A 22,009-nucleotide genomic window follows, 5' to 3' on the forward strand; every position below is an offset into this window, starting at 1 on the left:
AGCCGAACTACTTTCCCGCCGTCCGTAGCGCCACGCTACGGAGAGATTTCTATCGTCTGGACAGTATTATATAAATTATATATAAATTAGGTACTGTACATATAATTATATATTAATTATATATAAATTAGGTACTGTATATATAATTATATATTAACTTATTGTAACTTTGTTATAATTAAATATATAATTTCCGCCGTCTAGCGTGGCGCCACCTACGGAGATTTTTACGCTAACTATTGTCTGTACAGTATGTAAATTAGGTACCATAAGTCTAATACAGTACTGTAATTTTATACATTTCTTGTGAAAGAAACATTTCTTATTCAACGGCGATTAAAATTATTTATATTAATGATGTCTCTGAAGTTCAACAAAGTTTTCGCAGAAAAATAAGTTATCAGAAATCGGCCGTGGTTTGGTGTGCTGCTTCGCGATGAAAACAAGCTTTAGCAATGGGGTTGTCGAATGGTGCATACTCGGTAAGTAATCTTACAATTTTTTGTTTGTAGCGTAGTTTATACGGATTATTTCCAAAAAATATATACGTATTTTGGAAATGTTGAGTCAGATTAGTCTAGAATCGATTAATTTTATGGATTAAAACCTTTCAATCAGCCGTAGTCCGTAAACTTTACAAGTGTCGGGCTGTGATTGGAACGACTCGTAAGAAATCAGATTCCTAAAAAATGCAACGTATCTATGATCTTATAGGGGGGTCGACTGTATTTTGAAGTAAACTGCACCAGTTGACCTAAACAGGGGTACATTAGTGATGTTTGATATTATCAAATAAATAACTATCAATACAATATTTCCCAGAATTGAAATTGGAAAAATGAATACTGGCTAATATCATTATTGATATTCAATATTACTGATATCAGGAATTATCAAAATTTACAAAGTTAATTAAGGTAATTTAGTGGAATGCCGTCTGTGGAAGCTGTGGAAGTGCCACTTCTCTTTATTTTATAAAATATAAATACATATTATGCAATTATTTTTAATATTTTAATATACTTTGAATTAATTAAAATTTATATTTTATTATAACTGCATTATGTATCTTATTACGAATTTCTATACTATATATGAAAAAAAAAGATTTGTATGGTATATTAGAATATAAATTCATTTATGCATATTCCCAATGGAAGTGCTGTATCGTCGAATATGGGACAGCTTCCATGGCAAAAATATTTGAATCATATAAAGCAGCCAAATTATACACATTCGCGCACGTGCTTTACAGAGCTCCAATCTCACGCGGTTTAGTTTATGGATGCTACAAACCAAAATATCGTATAACACTTCCAACCAATGATTCTATCCAGGGCCAGCACAGCTTCCCTATCATGAAATGTCACCACACGCCACTGTAATTCAAGTACTTCATTCAAATTATTTTTAATATATTTGTTACAATATTCTGATTTAACTAGTTTTACATTTCTTTTAAAATTGTGCTTTTTTTCATTCTTACAATGTCAATATTTTTTTATTCTAATAATCACGTCCAAAACAGGAAAAAAAATCTCAGTGGATGATTATTCATGATATACTATTGTGGTATATAAAAATATTGTATTAGAAAATTCTAAACTAACAAATAGAAATATATGATTTATAAAGAAATTAATAATGACATTTACAATCAATTCTCAATAAAATGAATTCATTTGTTCCAAGTGAAAAATTCAAGGATATAGTTAAGTTATTCTTATCAAAGAATAACAGAAATTTATTCATTTAAAGTAATTACTAATTACAGTTTTGATGCTTTCCAATAAACTCCAAACGATTAGCTGTTAGTTCAATTTCATCTAATTTATCAAAAATGTCTTGGAGAACATTTTTTTTATACATGTAATAACATAATAACACAGTTAATTGCATCTGAGTCGGTAACTAACAGATGCAATTATCTATGTTACTATGTTATTACATTTTGATCTGGTAACAAGTTCATTGTCACTATTAACTATATCATAGTTACCATGTTTCACAAAGTTTTCAGTTGTTAATTCTTAAAGCTAAATTACCATTAACATTAAAGTAGTGAGTTTGGAAAGTTCCAATTGCTTCTCAAACAAGATAGTGCACATTTCTTGTAATAAACTTAAAATGTTTTTATTGAATGAATAATCCTGTATATCATTAAAAAGCCTTGATTTTTTTAATACAATTAGCAATAGTTTCACACTTAATTAAGAGATCATCATCTGGTGAATTTCAAAGTTTGAAAATTTTTCAAAACTATCAATTTAAGTTTACTTTATTGAAGCATATTATCTTTGTCCTGCAAGAACTTATCAAATATTTTTAACATTACATTTATAGAACATGGAAAATCTTCCTGAAAATACCGTATTTACTCACATATAAAATTTTATTCATTTTTCACTGCTTCAAAAACCTTAGTTGTCTTATATGCACAAGCGAAGGATTCTTTGTGTGTTTGCAATAATTTTTGTGAACCATGTATTCGCATTTTTTACCAGATGCTCACCTTCTGGTGTTTAAAAAACAAAAGTATTTTATCTGAGTAGTTTCATCATTCTTGTGTATTGTCAGGAGTAAAGATGAATAGCAATAAAAAAAGAAAAGCTTTTCAATAGAATTCCAAACTGAAATTCCAAAAATCACATGGGAGCCCAATATAAGTTTTAATCCATTCTCATGTGAAAACAGATGATTATTCAGAAATCAGAATTTGGTGAAACTCATCAGTGTAATCGACAGAGAGTGGATTCGACTGTTAAGAATTGGCAAAAAAGGTTCCCAGTTGTTGAGCTTTACATAAACAAATTATGTTGTTGATTTTACAAGATTTTTCCTTAAAGTTTAAAATGCCAATAATTTTTGCAGGACAATGTATGCATTTATGTTCATTTGATATTTTACTTGTGATTAAACAAAATAAAATTACAATTGTATTAATAAATCTAATTTTCTTTATTTTGATCTTTAAAGTCACACTTCATTCTATATGCGAGATCGTCTTATAAGCGAGTAAATATGGTAATTTATCTTAATGAGAACTGATTGTAGTTTCATTTTCTTTTGTGCTTTCATGCAGTTAAATTTTTCTGAAATTATAATTTTTTAATTTTGAGTTAAGTGAATTAAACAATAATTCATTCACTATATATATTAATTTACAAGTTTTCATATTTGTTATAAAATGGAAGTAGTTCAATTTTTTTTAATCATTTTTTTAACATTTCCAGTTTAATTTGAAATTAACTTATTACTTTTAAATAAAGTTATTTCAAAATGTATAATTCAATGCTGATATAATGCCTTCCTTATATATAAGGAAGGCATTATGCAGAAGATGTATTCATGAGTATTCATTGGCATTATAATCCCAATGAATACTCATGAATACATCTTCCCCACAAATACAGAACTTTTCAGTTCTGTGAGTTAAGGCTATCTATATGCATAGTTTTTGAGCCATTTCTGACTGTCTTCTTCCCTGTTCTATACAATGGTTTACTTTTCACAAACCCTCTCCTTTTAAACTATAAATGCCATACTAAATGCATGATTTTGCATTGAAGATGACATAATTATCACCAAAATCACATCTTTCAAAATCTCAAACTCATATTAACCCCATTCAGTGGAATATCCAGGATTTTGAGAATATGGATGCTTCTCAAGATAGATTCAGGAAATACTGAGGCAAGTGCCCTCAGGTGTTTTTTGGGGACTGTTACTCAATTACCTTACTCTGTGCTCCACATTTTTTGACAAGTGTTTCTGAGAAATATTAGTTAAAATTTTTCTGCTTGAATAAAATTACTTTCTGGCATTGAATTCATGTAATATGAGTTGTTATATTTTTATTTTAAAGTAAAACTGGTTGCTGTGGTATCAAGGGAGTGCTTTTTTTTTATTCTTTCTGCCCTGTGGGCACGAAGAGGGCTATCAAGGGAGTGCTGCAGCACTATAAGCATGCTGTAGATATGACCAATCTCATTACTATTTATAACTCATATTATAAATAACTAATTCACTCTTAATTTCTCAATGTTTGTTTTGTGTTACAAACAAGTACTTTCAATTCTTTTAAAGGATCATCTTCATGTTTGTTGAATATTATAAAATTATACAAATGTATTACAGGATAATCATTGAATGAATTTAACAGAATATTATAACAAATGTAACAAGAGTATTGTATTGGATGAATGAATTTTAACATTTGTATGATTTTATTATATTCAAAAAAAATCTGATGATTCTTTAAAAAAAACTGACAGTACTTGTTTGAAAAACAGAGCAAATGATAGAACATTAAAGACAAATTAGTTATTTATGGAAATATTTCAGTTAATTCATTACTTATATCATTCATATTGTTTTAATTATTTCGATTTAGAATCATACTTTATTTAGTACCTATTTGGAGATGAGAAAACAATAATTCTAAATTGAAGATTATACAGGTCAACAAAAAAAAATTTTTTTTTTGGTGTCTAGGATTTTAGAACTGATTTTAGCTATATTTGGGTTGCTGAATCCAAATATGAAATCAGTTTTTCTCTATCAGCTCTACTTTTTTAGATCTGTGTTTTTTTAACGTACAGTGCTACATGAAATGTTCAGCTCTAATTCCAGTTTGTACAGTTCTAAATCACATATGCAAGAATTGATTCCTGTATATTTTCCCCATTGTTAGTCTGCCATCCAGTTAGTTCATCAGCATCAGGACTTCATTCATCTCTTTGTTCTCAGTGGTTCCAAGAATTGTTAATCCCACCCCAAGGGAAAAGGGTTATAAAGGAAAGTTGTAGAAGGAAAGGGAAACAAAGAGCAAAGTACTGTGTTCTAGATGCTTTTATTTGTGTTGTTGAATAGAAATAAAATGAGTTCAAGTAGAAGAAGTTATGTAAATCATTCTGATGTGTTTTGCTACATATGCGGAGAACATACATTAAAAGAAAACAGAAAAACTATTAGTGACTTTGTAAAGAGAGCTTATCTTGGATACTTTGGTGTTAAACTTGGTGATCAGGATAAAAGCTGGGCACCGCATCAGATCTGTAAAACTTGTACAGAACATTTACGACAGTGGACTACTGGGAAAAGAAAAAGTCTGAAATTTGGCGTACCGATGGTTTGGAGAGAACCCAAAAATCACTTCAATGACTGTTATTTCTGCCTAGTAAATATTAATGGAATCAATTGTAACAACCGTAGCAAGTGGATTTATCCTGATTTAGTCTCTGCAAGATGCCCGGTCCCTCACACAGGAAGTGCCAGTTCCATCATTTCACCAGCTACCAGAGCTCTGTGAGGATGAGTATCCCTCTGATCCTAATGAAGGTGACTGTGATTACGAGAGAATGCCATCAATTCCTCAATGTTTCAACCAGGATGAGTTAAATGACCACACCAGAGATCTCAACCTGCCAAAAGAAGCTTCTGAATTATTGGCTTCCAGGTTGAAGGAGAAAAATTTACTGGAGCAAGGAACCAAAATTACCTTTTACCGTACAAGAGAAAAGGATCTGCTACCCTTCTTCTCTCAAGAAGACAATCTTGTGTTTTGTCACGAAATTAGAGGACTCTTGGAAAAAATGGGCCTTCTTGAATATTTTTCAGATGATTGGCACCTATTTATTGACAGCTAAAAACAAAGTTTGAAATGTGTCCTACACAATGGGAACAAATATGGTTCAATACCAATTGCTTACTCAACGAAAATGAAAGAAGAATATAACACTATAGCTCTGGTCTTGGAGAAGATAAAGTATCGTGAACATTAATGGGTAATTTGTGTAGACTTAAAAATGGTAAACTTTCTCCTTGGACAGCAAATTGGCTACACCAAATATCCTTGCTTCTTGTGCCTCTGGGATAGCAGAGACAAAACACACCACTGGGTTAGAAAAGAGTGTCCTAAGAGAGAAAACATGGACGTTGGAGAAAAAAATGTCATTAACGACCCCTTAGTTGGACAAGAGAAAATCATCTTTCCTCCACTGCACATCAAGCTAGGTCTAATGAAGCAGTTTGTAAAAGGCTTTTGATAAGAAGGGATCATGCTTTGCATATATAGGGGAAAAAATGCCTCAGTTAAGTATAGAAAAAATTAAAGCAGAAATATTTGACAGCCCACAAATAAGACAACTCATTAACGATCTTGCCTTCGTAAATTCGATGAACGAAGCTAAGCGAAAAGCCTGGACTTCATTTGTTGCAGTTATCAGAAATTTTCTAGGCAAACGCAAAGCTGAAAATTATGTTGAACTGGTAAACAAGACGCTTAACAGTTTCAAATCCCTTGGGTGTAATATGAGTATTAAGGTGCACTATTTACACAGTCACTTAGACCGTTTTCCTGAAAATTTAGGAGAAACCAGTGAAGAACAAGGTGAAAGATTTCACCAGGATATTAAAACTATGGAGGACTGCTACCAAGGAAGATGGGATATGCATATGATGGCAGATTACTGCTGGAGTTTAAAAAGGGATTGCTCCAAAATACATTCACGAAAATCACGGAAAAAAAGCTTCCTCAATGTGTAACTGTTTAGTTTTATTGATGACTTTTTCCTCTATCTTTGTATAGAATAATATTTGCATAATATTATAATAAAAATTCCGTGTTTAGTTTTTTTACTTGATCCATGGATTTAACTTAAGATATTAAAACATATATTTCGCTAAAATGCTATATCTTAAAAATTAGAGCTCCTAGGCAAAAACTAATGCCATATTTGAATTCAGGACATCAAATTCATATGAAATCAGCTCAAAATACCTGGGCACCAAAACCACTGTTGACCTGTGTTATGTAACAGTTTACATGTTTACATTCCTTTTTTCATAATTTATACTTGTTGTAATTTTTGAATAATGAGCCTTTATTACCATAAAAAATTAATTATTAATTCATATGTCCATTTTAAATGGACATATGAAAATGCACCAATACAATCAATTAAGCATGCTTTTGTTAGTACAAACATTCTACATGTCTGTACTAACAAAAGCATGCATTTCAACATAAAAGACTTAAATTCAAATCTCCTTCAAAATATTTAATCTTGTCATCATTAAACATTATGAATAATAATTTAAATCATTATAAAAGTTTTCAATTAATAATTTAGGGAGATCTCAAAGCTAAAGATTTGCCATAGATAATACCATATACTCAAAACATTAGACTGGATTGATGAAATAAAGCATCACAACATTTGGACAATCTGCCTTCCAGGAGGACTTTGTATGGGGAAACTGGCCTAGTTAAGTGTTAGATATGTGAATAAAACCAGGAAAATTTCATATGGCCAGCCCATTGAGGAAGCATAAACTCATAATCAACAGTGTTCAGTGGTTTTATCCACTTGGCCACTGGCACTAAAAGATTTACTAGAAAGCATGCTAAACTGGAAATTATAAGAGAGTTCACTTAACAAATGGCCAATTACTAAATATTAAACATATTCTATCAACTTACTTCAGGTTCTTCAAAATTTTCCACTGATTCTAAATTGCTTTCATTTATATTAACACAACAAGTATCTTCACTAACATTGCTTTCTTTGTATTGTTCACTATTTATCAAAATGTCATCATCTATTATGTTTTCAATCTTTTTGTCCTTAGTATCTATTTCACATTTGACTTCAATAAGATTGCTTTCTTCACAATCTTCATTACTTATCAATGTATTTTCATTGATTGTATTTTCAATTTCTTTCACTTCACCTGTCTCACGTGTCTTTTCTTTGCACTGTTCACTGTTTACTATATTATGGTTGATTACATTTTCAGTTTCTTTCATTTCTTCGCATGTTTCAGCGATTGTACTTGATAACATTTTTGCTGAATTAGAATCGACTGTCAATTTTTCTGCTTGAGTCTCCTCCATTTTTAGAAAATATTCCGAAAATATAATCAAATTCTGTTCCACACTGTTAAGCTCTTTTACTTAACAGTTACTTTTCATATACTTCTGAAATACGAGAAAGTTTCGATTACTCAATTATTCGCGGTAATAAATTAGTTACATTTTATATTTAAATTGTTATTCGTTGAGTACGTTTCTTAACAAAGATGGAAATAAATAAATAACGAAAAATCACCTGTCAGAATAAACGAAATGATAACAACCATGCTACACGTGCACATTCATAAATTAAAAGCCCTCTACTAGGAGAAGATAAAGTATCGTGAACATTAATGGGTAATTTGTGTAGACTTAAAAATGGTAAACTTTCTCCTTGGACAGCAAATTGGCTACACCAAATATCCTTGCTTCTTGTGCCTCTGGGATAGCAGAGACAAAACACACCACTGGGTTAGAAAAGAGTGGCTTAAGAGAGAAANTAAAACTATAACAATTATATTTTTGCTAGACTATTTTTTTTTATTAAAGAATAAGTTCTAATTTAATAATTTTTAATATTTTGAATGAATGTATACATATACTGGTATATTCCAATAAAAGAAAGAATGGATAAAGATATTTTTTAAATATTCTAATTTAAATACTTATTAGTACTGTATATAAATAATTTATTTAAACGAAAATAGCAAAAAACTAACAACAAAAGAAAAAATGCTAAATGATTAGCATGCCAGATACTTTTTTTCTTTTTAGTGTCCATAGATTAGAAAGAAATAAAAGGTTTTTTTCCGTGCCCATTATGAACTCGGCCATGCCGAGTATGTCTAGTTCCTTATTACCCGGGGACGCCGGGTGGTAAGGAATTAAATCTCGGAACCCCCAGAGTCCGAATTGAGACTATATTAGCAAGTGAAGTCTCACGAGTGTGAAACTTCACCTGCTAATGAGGCGGCTATTCCATGAATTCTTTGCATGGTGCCTGCTGGGTCTAATTGAAGAAGTTGTGGCCGCTCACGTGGATCTTCAGGAGGGCAGGTACCAGATATGTCGGTTCCCGTTTTTCAATTTCTGAATGATACTAAATGGGCATGTCAAGCTTCAATGCTAGATAACACAAACAATCCATGTAGATATGAACATTATGAAGCATTTGTCAGAACAGTTTTAATTTTTATTTCTAATCTGTTTTATTTTGTTATATAGGTATCAGTCAAAACGAATAGATACAAAGAAAAGTATATTCATATTGAACATCGAAAATTATGATTAAATTTATCAATATGAACTAACATTTATGACTACAAAAATAATATACAATTTGCAAAATTTATTTATGTCATGCTCATATTCATAAAAAAAAATTAAAAATAAACTTCTACATTAATATTATTAAAAGATAATAGTCAAACATTTATAAAAACAAATAATTGTCGTTATTGTTTAATAACCGCAATAATTACATCAAACGTTGCGATCATGCTAGAGTGTATCATTACGATTCCTGTCATATTGTTACAAGTTACTAACTTCTTTTATCCATATTTGGCTTGTGAAGATTCCTGCATCAGTATAAAATGGATCTTGAAAAACCACGAATGGAAAAGGTTAATTTCAGCATCATTTTGTTGCAACGATATAATTCATCTCATCTTTAATATGTTTTCATTCTATCTTCTGGGGCGTAACCTGGAAAACAGATTGGGAAGTATAAAGTTCGCATTCCTTTTACTCTTCAACATCGTTTCAAGTAACCTCATCTTAGTGATGTTTTTGTATCTCGTTGGACTGAAATGGCCAAATAACATCGAAGAATGCATAACGGGATTTTCTGGAGTTAATTTCTCTCTCGATACATTTTTATGCTACTATTTGCCTTTTTATAAAGTCGATAATTGCGTTGCACACAGATTCTGGATTATAATCGCTACGATTTTTATAGTCTACTTGCTACATGGAAAATCAACATTTTGGGGAAATATTTCTGGTATTTTGACCGGTGGAATGTGCTGTTTAATAGCATTATTGGCAGGACATTAAGAATGAAGAATTTTTCTTTGAAATTTTACAAATAATTATTTTCATTACAAATCGGCATATTTTTGTCAGAGAAGAAATATTTCTAATAAAGCCGTTAATAAAAAGTCGACATTATTATTTATGTTTAAATCTCAAATTTCCAAAATACTGCAATATATTCTATACATAACCTATATATATTATTAGAATAAAAACATTTTATTTTACAGGATAACCGTTTGGGTCATCCTGCCGACTTCTGGATCGACATTAAAAATTCAAAATATGAGAGTTTTTAATTATATTTAAATGTTATTATTCTAATTTTAAAATATCTATTAAAAATATGTTATTATTTGATAAAAGGTAGCGTTTATAATAAAATTTTTTAAAAAATGTTATTAGTGAATTTTTTTAAAAAAAGAAAAAAGTTTGAAATTTTCTCAGGTGGCGCAAAGTCGTCAAAACAATTTGAAAATTGTTGATCGAAAATACGAAGCGTGAGTGAAAGATTTTATTTCGAAACTTCTTATTAATTAAATAATCATTTAAAGGTGAAGATATTTGTTCCAACATTGAACTTAATTACTCTATTTTAGGTTTTAAAATTAAATACTGACATGATATGTTTTTTAATTGAATTATTATTATTATTTTTTAATCACTTTCTGTTTGTCTTTAATGACAACATTAATTTGATGACATTTTCAATTCAATTCGACAATATGTTGGCATTGATTGCGGCTCAGACTCATCTAGATTTAAATTCATGTTGTTGTAGCAACAATATTCCAAATGTAAACAAACCAGAGCAGCTTAGTGAAGAGGAAAGAAGAATTGTAGTTGGCGAATTTTACAAACATAGAAAAGGGGAAAAGTTTCTTAGTTAAGCATTTTATAGATATAGGAATGGCAAAGAGGACAGTTTACAGCATCATAGAAAGGCTAAAAAGTGGTAAGACTATTGCTAGATTTCCAACGAGTGGAAAAATTAGAAATGACAGATGACTAAAGGGAGTCTTTGGAAAGAGAGATGATTGGGAAAGTTGGACGGTGACTAAGAAAACTTGGAAGAAAGTTTAAAATATCTCATCAGTTTGCTAAAAACATTTTATTCAGCAAAATATCTTTTGGAAGTGAAAGTTGGCTCTAAAACATACAAAAAAACAACTGATGTGAAAAATGTATGAGGGTGTTTTCGGGACTTCAAATGAACTAGATGTTGTGGTGAATGATGAGTTGTATTTTACCTTTGATAGAAATGACTGCACTGGGAACAACATGTACTGTTGTAAGGATGGGGGTTGAGATTGATCTATAAAATTTAATTGCCGTGCAAATTTTTCTCAAAAATGTTGGTTTAGATAGCAATCAGTCTGAAAGGAAATTTCAAGCATTCATAACATCCTCCTGCATCTGCATCAGAAAAGAAGTGTATGCAAGTAGAGTATATTAAGAGGAGGCTGATCCCATTCTTCAAGAAACACCATTCAGATGGTCTGTTGCCTTCTGGTCAGACCTTGCAGCTGCACATGATGCAATGTATACAGCACATTACAGAGACAGAGTTTACGTTAAACAACATATAACAACCGAACAGTGTCTAGACATTGGCTGACTGAACTGTGGTTTAAAATGAGTTACAAAGATGATGATCATCCATTTCTGAACACCATCTAAATCAGGGGTGTCCAGCCCGTGGGCCGCATGCGGCCCAAGGTAAGTTCCAATGTGGCCCAATAAACATGTAAACAAAATCTACAAATGTTTTAATTTTTTATTATTTATTTATTTCATTGGCATAAACTCAAAAAAGGTTTCACAAAGCCGTAAACCTTTATTCATATTTTATTTTTGAGTGGAAAGAAAATATTTTCAAATACTTGGAGATGTGTGAATGCGGAAGGATTACTAAATAAAGCTGGAGTCGTGGATTATAGGACTCAAAGGATTATAGACCCAAATTTGGGAAAAGGAGGGAAAGATGAGAAAGGACAAAAGATTTAGTAGTGAGAAATGTTAAATAGATCTGTTAAGCAAATATGGACCCGTAATTTTTCAACCTTTTTCACTTCTTTATCTTTTGTTTTTTGCCTCTTTTTTCCGCACTTGGGTCTATAATCCTTTGATTCACAACTCCAGCTTTATTTAGTATTTCTTCCAACGTTGCAAGATTTGGCTACATTGGGCCTAATGTGGCTACTTTTTTGGTTTGACGTAAAAAATATCATTTGGCGCTTTGGCTACTTTTTCGGTTACATATTAGAGTAGAGCGTCGATTATCTGAAAGTCAATCATCCGAAAGAATTCCAGTCGGCAAATTTAAATTTTCGCCAGTGCTGTGGCGCTGCAATCTTTGGCTATGTCTTGGGCTACTCAAATATTTTACGTTTTTGATACTAAATTAACTTCTGAAGTATAATTTTTTATTGTTTTTATATTTTTCNAGTTATAATATTTATTATTATTATCTACACATGTTAGTCCTTAAATATACTTGTATATTCGGCCACAAGTATATATTATATATATTTGTGGCCTACAACTCCTTTACTTCTTCCAATGCGACCCAGAGAAACAAAAAGGTTGGACACCCCTGATCTAAATGAACCTCAACAAAACAGCTATTATTTTCTTCGCTGTTACTCCCCTCTTTTAGGAGTTGTTCAGCCAATCAGGTTATTCATTTGTGATGTCAAGAAAAACTTCAATAAGGTTGCCATCTATCTTCTGGACACTTCCAGCAGAATAAAATCTTAAAACCGTCAACAAACACAGTTCGGCAGTTAATGACAATCTTTTTCCATTTCAATGTTTAATTTCTTTGTCAATACAATTTAAAATATGAACAATTCCAGATTTAGAAAATTTATACTTAATTTGAATTTGTCTTCAGAATAGATTTTTAAGGAATTATTTGTATCTTGTATTACTCTCTCCCTTCGTAATTGTTGAGCTGAATAATTTTAAATATTTTATTACTTTTATTTTTATTTCTATAAAAAGATTGAAGTAATTATTAAGATTTGTTTAACAGAACATTCTGACAAGGAGATTATAACAATAATGACCCTGAAATGCATTAAAATTTTATAATCAACATGATTGTTCAGTTGTAAATAAAAGCATCTGTTTTAATTGTAGTCTTAAGTCTTCACCTGTTTGAATATTGGAATTGGAACATTTAAAGCATTTAATTATATTATTTCTGATCTAAGCAATTAATTAATGAATAATTTTGTTGATTCATCTTATTTACAACATTTATCAAAAAAATGATATCCATTTTTTTATCTAAATTTTGCAACAAACAAAACAATGTGACAACTTCCACTTAAATTAAAATGCCATCTAAACCTGCTGTTGAGCAAGTCTAAAAAGTAGACTAAATAACCAGTTTTTAATTGCCATCTAAACTGCAGCAAACAAGAAACGTCATCTCTGCAACAAAATTTTTCTGAACTGTAGTCTAGACTATCTCTAAACTGTCATCATCTAAACATTGTTTCTTTAATTGGCCAATACAGTTTCCATGATAGAGGAATATGGAGTCCTTTATGTTAGCAAAGAGGACAATGTTGCAAATGTTTCTCAGCTGTGACCAACTGAATAATTTTGGCACTATCTGAAACAGGTATATGAAAATGGGTGGTTTGCCAACAATGAAGTGGACTGCATCAAGTCCAAGTCCAAGCTTTGCCTATTTAATTCAGAGCACTTTTGAATTCTGATGGCTGACATCAAGACTAAAATCAGAAAAGCCACTGATTGTGGACCAGATTCCATAATTTAGAGACAGATGAAAATAATTTTCTCAATTTTTTGTTCCTGGATAATTGTATTGTAAAAGTGAAGAAGTTTGAGTTTTGTGCAGATTTTTTATTTACATATCCTTACTGTATGATTTAATATGTATATATGAATCAGGCTATTTTTCAGCCAGCATGTGCTACTATGCTATACCAGCAGTAAAAACAATACTATATGTTCAGTCACCATGTATGCATACAGCAATAACTTTAGAAAAAGACTACTGACTAGAATGAAGAGGTTTATGTTAAGATACTTGCAATACACATCAGATATGCAGTCTGTTCTGTGTAAAGTTGTCATACTCCTGAATTTTTGAGATTTGTCTAATTTGTCCTAATTGGGACAGTCTAGAAAATTTTTCCTAGACTGTCCCAAAATATTCCAATTTGTATTTAAAAAAGTCAAATAAGAATTGTAGGTGGCAGGTGTTGTTCATACATATGTTACCTGTCCTTATATCTGCATGTCCTTAGTAATATCTGGTGAATACATCATATTCTGTTGACCTGTGTAGTGCAGTGTGATGGCTTCAAAACTATTGGTGGTTTCATGTAATCATTGACATTGCATCAGTGGTTACATCTGGCCTTAGACAAACTTTTTTCTTTTTATACCCTGTAGGCACTTAGAGGACTCTTATTTTTAATCATGTCCTTCCTTAATCTTGAGAACAGAGTTAAGGCTGTTATACACGTTACGGAAATCCTCAAAGGATGTACTTAACAGACGAAAAAAAATTGGATATAACTGGCTGAATCGAACATAGTAATTTACAAAACTTATTAAAATATTTCCCAACGTATAAAGAATTATTTTTATTTAAAGGTGGATAGATAGAAAAAAAATCATGGTTAATCCTCAAAGGATTTAACGTAACGTGTATAACAGCTTTTAGATGAAAATCAAGACCAGGTGTGGCAGGAGCCCCAATTAACTATATACAAACTTCTAGTTCAAACTGGAAGTCATGTTATTCCAGTTCAAAAATTTTTCCTTGAAAGAAATTAGATAGATACATCATACTTTTCCTGTTAGCAATAGAGTCTCAAGAATACTAATTTGAGGTGGAGAAAATTGCAACCCAGCATTACGATGTTGTCACAATAAATAATTGCTAGTTATTCATATTTTCATTTAGACTTCTTACAAAACATATATTATACTTTATGTAGTACCACATATATATGCTTGGATGGCTCAAATTAAATTTTGACTTTGAAAACTTGGCATTTTCTGGTAAAAAATAATAATAAAGTATGAAAAAATTATAATCAAAGAATGTGGTTTTGAATAAAACCAAACAGTATGAACCTGGTTTGAATTTCAAGTAAGATATTGCAATTTAAGAAAACTTAAAATTTACTGCCTTAATTGCCTCAAGAATATCAGCTGCAACTGAAAAGATACATGTACAGCATAAAGCTAACTCTTTTTCCTGAACATGTATCTTTTCAATTGCTCTTTAATCATAGATCTGTGACAAGCATAGACAACTACTACACTTGAGATTATACACTTTGCCTGCAAGTAATAGTGCTTCCATACAAAAATAATTGGAACAAATTTAATTGTGCCATTAAAAGTAAAATTACTGTATTTCTTTGATTCTGAGATGCATCACAAGTTTGAAATAAAACTTTAAGAATTTTTTTCATGGAGAGAACTTAAATTTCAAAATAATCAATTTTATTAAGTTTTGTTAAGTAAAAAGTTAGTAAAACAATATGATATAAATGCCATCAAATAGATATTTGGTAGCTCTTTTTCCATGCTCTTCTGCATATACAATAACTCTTAATGCTGCATCATTATATTATCTTGAAGATATTTCAGATGTTAAAATAGAGTTTAAATTAAACACTTATTACTAGCAAATCTCATTTTAACATTAACTAATGTGACCATTGAGTAGTATAGCCAAAATCATTATTAATAGTGTATGATGTAGAACTTTGTGATAGCTGATATTAGCTTTGCATGATGATGGTAAGACAAGCTACTTTGAACAAATAAAGATAGATTTAAAAAAGTGCATCTTAGAGTCAAGGAAATGTGATATATTTTGATATAAAATTTGCAAATCCTTGGATGACTTTAGTATGTTTACATTCTTCTGTGATTTTTACATGAGCTGACCCTGTTTATATGTTATATACCAGTGTATATATAAATATTTTTTTTAATTAATTAATTGCTATGAGAAGTATTTCATATGTACAATAATTTTATTATAGTTTTGAAATACTACATTCCTAATTTTAAAAAACTGTACTTTTTATTAAGTATTTTCTAATATTGTATTTTAAAGATAAGGATCTCAGATATAAAATTAAAATTATTAATATAACTTTGAATTTTTTAGTTAGTTTAAATAATGGCGAATGAAAGAGCAATGTATCAAACCAGAAATATATCTTCAACTATAGGGCAACTACTACAAGATATTCATTTAGAAGCAGCTCCACCAAAACCTAAACCAAGTATTTTTAAATTTTAATGATAAATAACAATAATAGTTTAAAAATTAATTATAATAATAATACTTAATGAGATAGTATATAAAAGTAATTTAGTAATTTTGATGAAATGTTTTCAGAACCAAAACCAAAAGATTATGCCAAAGAAAATTTTAAAAAACTAAAAGAAATCCAAGAGAAATGTAAACAAAAAGAGGAAGAAAAATTAAAGTTATTGCAGAAGAAAATGGGACCAAATAAATATAAAAATGTTAAATCTAAAGTTTTCAGTGTATCGGTGAGCATTTACATTATTATTCTTTATTTTAATTATGAGATTTTTATATATTTATATTGGTACATAAAATATTTCATTCTATTTCCATTTGAAATTTTGATATTTTAGATTCAGACTTTTTAACTATAGTAAATTGTTTTATATAAAAGAATAATATATCAGCTAGTATTTTAATACCATAATTTAATAGTTGATCAAAATACACTGTTAGTAATTGACTATTAAGTTATATAATTATTTATCACATTTAATGAAAGATAGACAGAGAAATTAGGCATGATTGGAAATGAAGTTTTAGCAATTTTCTGATGCCAAAGATATCTATTATTGGCGGCCAGATTTTTAATTTGTATATAGTAATGAGATTGTTGGAGGATTGCATTATTAGAATTAATATATTACATATATTTTAATATTATAATTAATATGTGAGGGGCTGGACCGGTTAGCAGCTGTTACAAAAGGGGCTATTTAGCTATATACATACATTTTTAAATATTTTAAAAATTTTAATTTAGTATAATACAAAGCTACAAAAATGTAAAGCAACATCCTGAAAAATTGCTGGCTAATGCTACTTGGAGGAAAAAGGAAAATTTAGTTTTCTTTAATATATGCCTTATCTTGATTTTCTCACATCATCTGGTTGGGTAACACATCTGATCTTCCTGTCAGCTGACGAATTTCTCAGGTGGTGATTGGGAGAAAATCAAGATAAAAAGGGCACATTTTTGCTTGCTCGAGGCAGTTCGTGCCACATAGGACTCCTCCTGCTACTCATCCTGCTACTCATCCTGCTAACCATTTTACAACGAAGTCCAGCCTAACCTCACTACAGCAAACCAGCTCCATCGAAATGCCCAATGAGGTAATATGAATTTATTGTAAACTCTCTCTCTCTCGCGACATAGGGAACTTAGGTCCGGTATATCTCCATTTTTGTATTTTCTTTATTTTATTTTTATTAAATGTTTGATTTTGTTGAGTTTATTAATGGACTCCTCTATTATTGCTTACATCTAATTGCACAACCCCACAACTTTTCACTCAAACTCTTTTAAGATTAAGCCATCCCGTGACAAAGTGAGCGGATCTTTCAGATCTTACAATTAGAGGGCACTGACCCCTCGTATTCTCACAAATATATAACTATCAATATATTAGAAGAGTTGCGCTTTTGCTTGCTTCTGCCTCGTTTTTTATAGCATTATGTAATATGAGAGCTAAGATATTCGAAGGTTTAAGGTGCTCTGAGTGATGTCAAAGCCATTTTGGTTGAAGTCATTTAAAGTCACTATGTGAGAATTGTTAAGAGCAATTATTTGCTTCCATAAGAATTATTTGATTAGGTATCTTATCTCTTCATGAAAGACCAAATATTCTCTTTAAACTTATTAAAATATAGTTAAATTTCACAAATGAAACCCTACTTTTATTAACCTTATTAACATTGTGATTTGATGATTTATTGGCAGCGAGTTTTTATTTTGGTGTCCTGATCAGTACTGAACCTTTTTTTGTAGTGGTAATTGGAAGATTGGTGTGAAGTTGAAAAACGGTTGTCATTTATTATGTATTGTATTTCCTGGAATTTTTCCAATTTTTTATATATGTATTTTTGAAATTGAAATTGAGAAGTGTATTCCATTGGACATAAAATTTGCTATTAAGTTGGGTTTTCAACCATCAGAGGCATTTTGTCAAACATGTTATGGCCAACAGAAAATATTTTTTTGGGAGGACTGAAAATTGGTAGCTTTCTTCTGTAATATATGCAAGGTTTTCACTTTAGCATTTGAGGGTAGCATTCAGAAGCAGATTTGGCAAAATTATACTATTCTTCATATGACATTTAGTTTGCACAGAGTGTCACTTGAATCTTGAATGTGGTGTGTGTAGTAGTGAGCTTGAGCAATCAAACAGCTGCAGACTGGAAAAACTTCATACAACATATGATGGTTTCTCTGTTTAATTTAACTTCTATGAAAATTGGTATTCTTGGCAAGACTGTAAAGATTAATGAGACAGTCATATTTAAATGAAAGTATGAAAAAAGAAGATTGTTGAAAGTTACCAGGTTGGTAATCAGAAGCATCTGTTGCAAAGATAATTCTTACATTGTGACTAAAGTAAATGACAGGATGGAATACAGTCTAAATTGGATAATTAAAAATATGTAAATTAAGGGAGCACAGTTTTTATAAATGAATGGAAAGGCTACAACCATATTGATGATTTGGAGGGAATTGAGATAAAACATGAGACAGTGAAACATGCTGAACATTTTGTGGATCTTCTATAGGAGTGCACACTCAGAAAATTGACTGTTTGTGAGGCTGCCTAATGAATTGAAAGAATTTTTCATCACACTACACTGAGGATCTATCTGATTTTTATCTTCATGCCTTTATGTATTAAAAAAAACTGTTAAGTTGGGAGAGATTAAAACCTGGTGAATGATTCAAGATTTTTGTTGAGCATACAACAAAAGTCTACCCAAGAGCAGAACATAATATAGTGCAGTGTTTTTCAACCTTTTTCATTGAGTGGCACATCTAATTGAAAAATAACAAATCGTGACACCCTTGACCAGCGGCGGATCTAGAATCTGAATAAGGAGGGACTAATGGGCCAGATGAATTTTTTGCGAAAATGAATATTACGCGCAACGCAAAAGTGTTTCTACGTGTTCAAAATCAAAATTTAAATCCATTGAATTTCGTCGAAATACCTACATGTAAAATAATAGTCTCGCTATTGTTTTTTAAATATAGTTTTATTATCAAATATATCATCATTTTATATTATCATTTTATTGATATTTGTTACGTTTTTTATACTATTTTGATGCATATATAAAATAAATATTTCATTATTTTTTTCTTATCTTTTTCATATCAATTTAAAAAATTTATGTTAAAAAAATGATAAAAAATTGTTTATTTGTCATCATTGCTTTTGAATACTACGAAAATACTGTAATATGCACCTACTTTGTGATTAAAACCACACGCTTTTCAAAGTACAATGCAATGCTTTTTAATGCATATACAAGACACAAGTGTCCATGTCGTTCTTCTCTGGTACTGGGACTGGGAACATGAAGGCCAAGCAATGTGGTTTGGGCGAAGTCGTGCGTACACGTAGCATAGAACATTACATTAACATGCGATTAGTCATAGTTTCTTTGCTTACTAGATATCTCGTAGCAAAATAGAACTGACAATGAGTTATCTTGAACTACACTTAAGTAAATTTCGAAGAAAATGCCTAAAGGCTCTAAACTTTGCGACACTCCAATCGTGGCGCCGAGGCACCCTAAGGTGCCGCGGCACCCCGGTTGAAAAACACTGCTATAGTGTGACATGAACCTGAGACAGTACCTGTGGCACCAAAGAGTATTGTGAAGAAAAGTGTGCAGAACAAGAAATAAACAGAGAAGCCATCTACTTCAAGTGCTATTCCAAATTCAAAGAAAAACAATTTAGCCATATTTTTTCAATGAGTAGAAGTTTATGCATTTATTATTTATGTTATGCTGACACCATCTTTCTTGCAGACATCATGTTTGCAAATAAGATGACAACTGGAAGTTTCACCATTGGAGTTCTATTTGTGCAATTTAACCTAGAATACTTTATAACTATTACTGTTAAAATTCAGAATAAAAAAGCAGTAATAATAATGTCGATAATAAATTTCTGTACACTCTAGTGCATAGGAATTGTAAATCTCTGTAAAAATCTTGATTGGCAAATACTTTTTTTATGGTAGATATTTTTTTAGTTATCAGTATTCAAATTTTTTTGTGTTCACAGTTAAGATCTACAGTTTAGAAGTTAACCAGTAAGCATTCACATACTAAAAGTAAATTGAACTGTAATTGGTTAACTTCTAACTCTTGATTCTTTGTTGAGAATACGGCCATTATAAAAAGTTAAAAATTTTGTTTAATGTACATCTTGAAGGATGTTTATTTGTATTCATCAGGATTCAGAAATGACTCTACAGAATCTAACCTAATATTATCAATAGATTAACAGAAAAAGTATCATGTTTATTTATATAATAAAAGTAAACTTTATTCTTATTATTTAATTTGTCTCTTAATTGGAATTAAAATTTCTATGAAGGGTTATTTATTCTTAGAAAAGTTGTTGAAATGCTTCTTTTTGGAACCATTTGAGTTTTACAAGTGATAAATAAATAAAATAACAAATTTGGAAGACTATACATTATTGCATTTTTTTTAAATACAGTGCTTTCTCAATTCTAATGCACACCTTTTTCTTGGACTTTTCTGCTCTCAAAAATAGGGGTGTGCGTTAGAGTTAGAATCAGGAACAAAGTTGATTTAATGCAGCCTCATTTGCATCATTTGCTCTTTATTCTACTTGGCAATTCTCATGTATTATGTTTTCAGTATAGACATGGTAACTTCCCTCCTAGTTTGGTTTTAATTTTGGTGTTGGTTTTGGAAGGATTTCTTGATCTTTTGAACTACAGCAAGACAAGCAAATGATGTCCAGCAGACAAGTCTCCTGTGGAACTATGTTTAAGCAAAGAGTTCTTCACTATGTTGAAGAACATTTATACAGATATTTCAGTGTGATATTGTATATGGTAAATTTCATGCTTGTGCATACCAACATCTCCTGTTAAAATGTTGATCATATAGTAATTTTAATTGTGATTTTGTATTGGTCTACAAATCTTCTGTACCTAATACTTGAGTAATAAATAAATACATTCAAAAATGTGAAATATTGTAAACATGAAAATAAAACACATTTCAAAATGCATTTATTACTTTTAAATACATTTACTTTTTGCATGTTGCAAGTTAACTGTTTTTTAGTTTTGACACCTCAAAAATCAGGTGTGTGGTAGGATGGAGCACATAATAGTTTTACATACACAAAAAGATTATAGTTATAAGATAATTTGGTATTAGAGTTAGGCATTAGGTGCCATCTCTTGCTAAGACAATATTTTCATTTAAAACACAATATTTCCATGGGAAATATTGTGTTTTAAATGGGAAATATTGTCTTTTGTTATGTAAATGGAAATATTGTCTAAGAAAATGTCTTTTGTTTATTTTTTGATTTTTATAATACAAATTTATTTGTGGGGGCCGAGGGGGGAGAAATATAACTCAACGAACGATAATATGTGATATATATCGTCATCGTCTCCCTTGCCGTTTGGATTGCCGAGCGGTAACAATCAACGACATGTGGAAGCAGTTGAGTCAGAGATAGATGCTTCGTTTACAAACAACACAACCGTTTATTTTCAATAAACACGAAAGAAGCTTACAAAATTTCCGCGATCTTTTGAAGTTCTGCGGCGGTTGCGGCCTCTGGGTCTTCCTCTCCTGTGGTTCCACGATAGTCCCATTTTAAAGGAGTGTCCCTTGTTCGAGAATGAACACTTCCATCCCGTCTCGACGACTCCAGGACGATGCGGTCGACTTCCGTTGATGGAAAGTTGTCGATCCGAGGTCGGGAGATGGAGACGAAGATGGGGGCGAGACACACACACAAC

The 22,009-nt window shown here is 30.7% G+C and overlaps 2 protein-coding genes across 5 annotated transcripts in view; one reads left to right on the forward strand and one right to left on the reverse strand.

Annotated features, from left to right (window-relative positions):
* LOC111627002 (H/ACA ribonucleoprotein complex non-core subunit NAF1-like) overlaps window positions 1-8,181 on the reverse strand; it is a 47,708-nt gene extending 39,527 nt beyond the window's left edge. Inside the window, exons 1-2 of one of the 2 annotated variants that reach the window (XM_023370541.1) lie at window positions 8,112-8,181; window positions 7,484-7,981 (exon numbers count right to left, since the gene is read on the reverse strand). In XM_023370541.1, coding sequence (XP_023226309.1) covers window positions 7,484-7,897 — 414 coding nt within the window. In that variant the 5' untranslated portion in view covers window positions 7,898-7,981; window positions 8,112-8,181. Of the gene's footprint in view, window positions 1-7,483 lie in introns of both variants that reach the window. The other variant, XM_023370542.1, reaches the window with a different exon arrangement.
* A 2,129-nt stretch (window positions 8,182-10,310) lies between these two features.
* LOC111627003 (putative uncharacterized protein DDB_G0287265) overlaps window positions 10,311-22,009 on the forward strand; it is a 23,750-nt gene continuing 12,051 nt past the window's right edge. For 2 of the 3 annotated variants that reach the window (XM_023370543.1, XM_023370545.1), the window contains exons 1-3: window positions 10,330-10,446; window positions 16,068-16,185; window positions 16,302-16,459. In XM_023370543.1, coding sequence (XP_023226311.1) covers window positions 16,080-16,185; window positions 16,302-16,459 — 264 coding nt within the window. In that variant the 5' untranslated portion in view covers window positions 10,330-10,446; window positions 16,068-16,079. Of the gene's footprint in view, window positions 10,447-16,067; window positions 16,186-16,301; window positions 16,460-22,009 lie in introns of all 3 variants that reach the window. The other variant, XM_023370544.1, reaches the window with a different exon arrangement.

This window comes from Centruroides sculpturatus, unplaced genomic scaffold, assembly GCF_000671375.1.
Source record: "Centruroides sculpturatus isolate CEXI.00-Female unplaced genomic scaffold, Cexi_2.0 scaffold445, whole genome shotgun sequence".
Lineage (NCBI taxonomy): Eukaryota > Metazoa > Arthropoda > Arachnida > Scorpiones > Buthidae > Centruroides > Centruroides sculpturatus.